The sequence below is a fragment of the Ptychodera flava genome, chromosome 3, assembly GCF_041260155.1.
Source record: "Ptychodera flava strain L36383 chromosome 3, AS_Pfla_20210202, whole genome shotgun sequence".
Lineage (NCBI taxonomy): Eukaryota > Metazoa > Hemichordata > Enteropneusta > Ptychoderidae > Ptychodera > Ptychodera flava.
Genome location: NC_091930.1, coordinates 10,967,215 through 10,970,019, shown reverse-complemented (window position 1 = coordinate 10,970,019; position 2,805 = coordinate 10,967,215). Strand labels below are relative to the sequence as shown.

At 38.3% G+C, this 2,805-nt stretch overlaps 1 protein-coding gene across 1 annotated transcript; it reads left to right on the top strand.

The window, feature by feature from the left end:
• The first annotated feature begins 779 nt into the window (after positions 1-779).
• On the top strand, positions 780-2,466 carry LOC139127353 (uncharacterized). Its single transcript, XM_070693272.1, has 4 exons — positions 780-943; positions 1,599-1,751; positions 2,008-2,304; positions 2,459-2,466. The coding sequence occupies exons 1-4, from the start codon at positions 793-795 to the stop codon at positions 2,464-2,466; spliced, it is 609 nt and encodes a 202-aa protein (XP_070549373.1). The 5' UTR covers positions 780-792.
• The last annotated feature ends 339 nt before the right edge of the window (positions 2,467-2,805 follow it).

Genomic DNA, 2,805 nt, shown 5'->3' with positions numbered 1-2,805 from the left:
CTGTTCGACGCCAACTCAACAATGACGCAACCAATAGAATGAAATGAAAGAGCGTATCCAAAATGATTGTTACGTTATTTTACTCGTGCACTGATTCACAGGTATGTCAAAAGAATGTAAGCGTAACGCCGGTGCCGTACTGGCCTGGTACACGCCAAACAATAGCGCGATATTTTGCGATACATAAAACGTGTAGCGAGATGTTGCGATATATACTTGTAGTGCGATTTTTGCACTGGGTAATCGAAATACAGCCAACCCCCCTCCCTGAACACAGAAGTTGCATTTACCGTGAGCGTGTTTTAATTAATAACTGCTCTTAAACCAGTCTGTCTGCTATTTCTGCGAAGTAGAGGTTATCACTAAGTAAATACCCTAATCAGGCCAGTGAATAGGCTGACATTTGGCCTGCATTAATAACTAACGTATTTTACTCGTTTGCGTGTAAACGGACAAATGTCGTCGCCCGTAAATCTTCTCGATCACGCAACTGACAACAGCTGGTAACCCGTCCTACTTACTATACATGTTATTTACACATTCAAAATATTTGCTGTTTACAATTTTATGTTAATACAGGGATGATGGCCATTTTAATTTCAGGTATTGGTAAATCTTGGGTAATTTTTCTCCCTCGTACCAAAAATTGCACGATGACCCCTGATTTTTATTTTTGATTTTGAGAGAGAATGGTTAAGAGACTTTAAGTCTTTCATTTTCGACGAGCATACAACCTTAATATGCATGACACGGTTTATGCGAACGGCTTTTTCAGGTGGTAATGCCAGAGCGATGACTGAGAATGTCGATAACTCAAGTGCAGTATTGTTGTGTGTGACCAAAGCCTACAAAGATTCTTTAAACTGCAACAGAGAAGCGAGTTACGCCGACAGCCGTCGCAAAATCATCATACCTTTGAAACTTGACAGAAATATCGAACTTGGTGAGTTCTGAATTGTGTGTTTACCCATAGAATTTAAGCTATAATCGATCAAAGAAAACAGAACATTGTCATATTCTTTGAAAACGTTATATAATTGCCTTGTTACCGATATCTATTTTCTATTTTAATACTAGTAGCTCTTTTCTCTGAGGAGTCTCTTTTTCTCTGAGGAGTTTGCGAAATCTGGCTTTGCTTTTATTTTTGTCGCTATTACGAATCTTCGATTGACCGGATTATGTGACGAAAATGTCAAAATACTGTCACAAAATTCTCTTTTTCAGATTCGACAGAGGACATCTGATTGTATATGAACTAAATTGATTTAATTGAAATACCGAATTCGTCAGATTGTCATGGTAAAAGTAATTGAATTGAATTGAATTGAATTGAATTGAATTGAATTGAATTGAATTGAATTGAATTGAATTGAATTAAAAACACACTTCGGCGGCAGTGGTAACCACTCTCCTACTACCACATTAAGTTTGAAGTCCGTGGTTGATGTCGTTTTGCTATCGTTTGTAAATGGCCCGAAAGTTCACGTGACAACATAGAATAGAATGCCATGAGGATAATAATTTGGCAGATGAAAACAACAACAAATGAATAAAAAACAGTTTTGACTATCAGTAGTAAAAATTCGTTGTTTCTTCAGACGGTTGGTTAGAATCCATTGTCGAAGGCAAACGTTGTTATGAGTTTTATGATTCAAAGAGCGTGAAAGAGACCGTTAGTGAATTAGACAAAGAGCTGATATCCCTTGGAGTGCAGAAAAATAGAGACATATCTAGTGCTAACATAGGCCAGCGTAAGTTTACCCGTTATTCACAATTGTCAAGTTTTCTTCTGTTTAAGGTATGCAATCTAAGAGTTATCAAAAAAAATTAAAAATTATGAACCATATACGGACAAGACATTTTCCTAATATTGTTCAGAGGAGTTGCATACATACTATGAGATAATAAAGTCGCTTGTAGTTTTTTGTGTGTAATAATGTTTGTTCCGTATTCCACGGTATAAACAGACACACTTTTACGAACATATGAAATTCATGTGTATTTCAGCTTTGGATACCCTAAGGGTTGACGAAGTGTGTAGCTGGCTTAAAGGCATTGAGATCGACAGCGCCATCATTGAGACTTTTCGAGAAAACTGTGTCTCCGGTGATGATCTTACACAAATCACATACGATGAGTTGATCGGCGAAGACTTCGAATTGCGTCCACTTGATGCAGGGAAAATAATCAAGAAGCGTGACGCATGTTTCAATGCAACGCAGTCAAATGCTGTTACGCCCGATGGCAGACCATTGAGAGCAGGCACCGGTAGAGCTGGGGCAAGTAAGGGAAAAAGTGCCCAAGGTGAGAGAAATATGTATTTACGACCTCGGTGCTATTTACAAGATATCGGCCACTTTGTCACCGTCTTAGATTCTCCACCACGTGATATCTCTCTTAAGGTAGTAGACGTGTTCCAAAGTTCAATATTTATGTCTTTTGTAACCTGTCGTATAAGCAATCTAGCAGATATGTCAGTAGTTGTGCAAATAGACACCGGATTGCTATGATAACTCAGGGGACTCGATAGGAACTAACTAGGTATCCGGCGATCAGTTCATATTGCTGGTGAAATAGCTAAACTCTCTTATTGATGTCGTGGCTAGATGAGGCTGTTGGTGGTCCTTTTCAAAGTCTGCCTATGAAAAAAAGTAAACGCCGAGAGGAAGTATCAGAAGAAAAACTACGATATCCGAGCAGATCAGGAGGAACCAGTCAATCGAAATTAAAAAAGATGAGAGGTTAGCGCAACTTTTAAAAATACTCATACTAAGAATTCTCATAATAATTTCACACGTCAGTGTA

Coding starts and splice junctions, on each gene's coding strand:
- LOC139127353 (XM_070693272.1), top strand. CDS start 793: ATGACTGAGAATGTCGATAACTCAAGTGCAGTATTGTTGTGTGTGACC. Junction 944..1,598: donor TGACAGAAATATCGAACTTG/GTGAGTTCTGAA, acceptor TTGTTTCTTCAG/ACGGTTGGTTAGAATCCATT. Junction 1,752..2,007: donor TAGTGCTAACATAGGCCAGC/GTAAGTTTACCC, acceptor TGTGTATTTCAG/CTTTGGATACCCTAAGGGTT.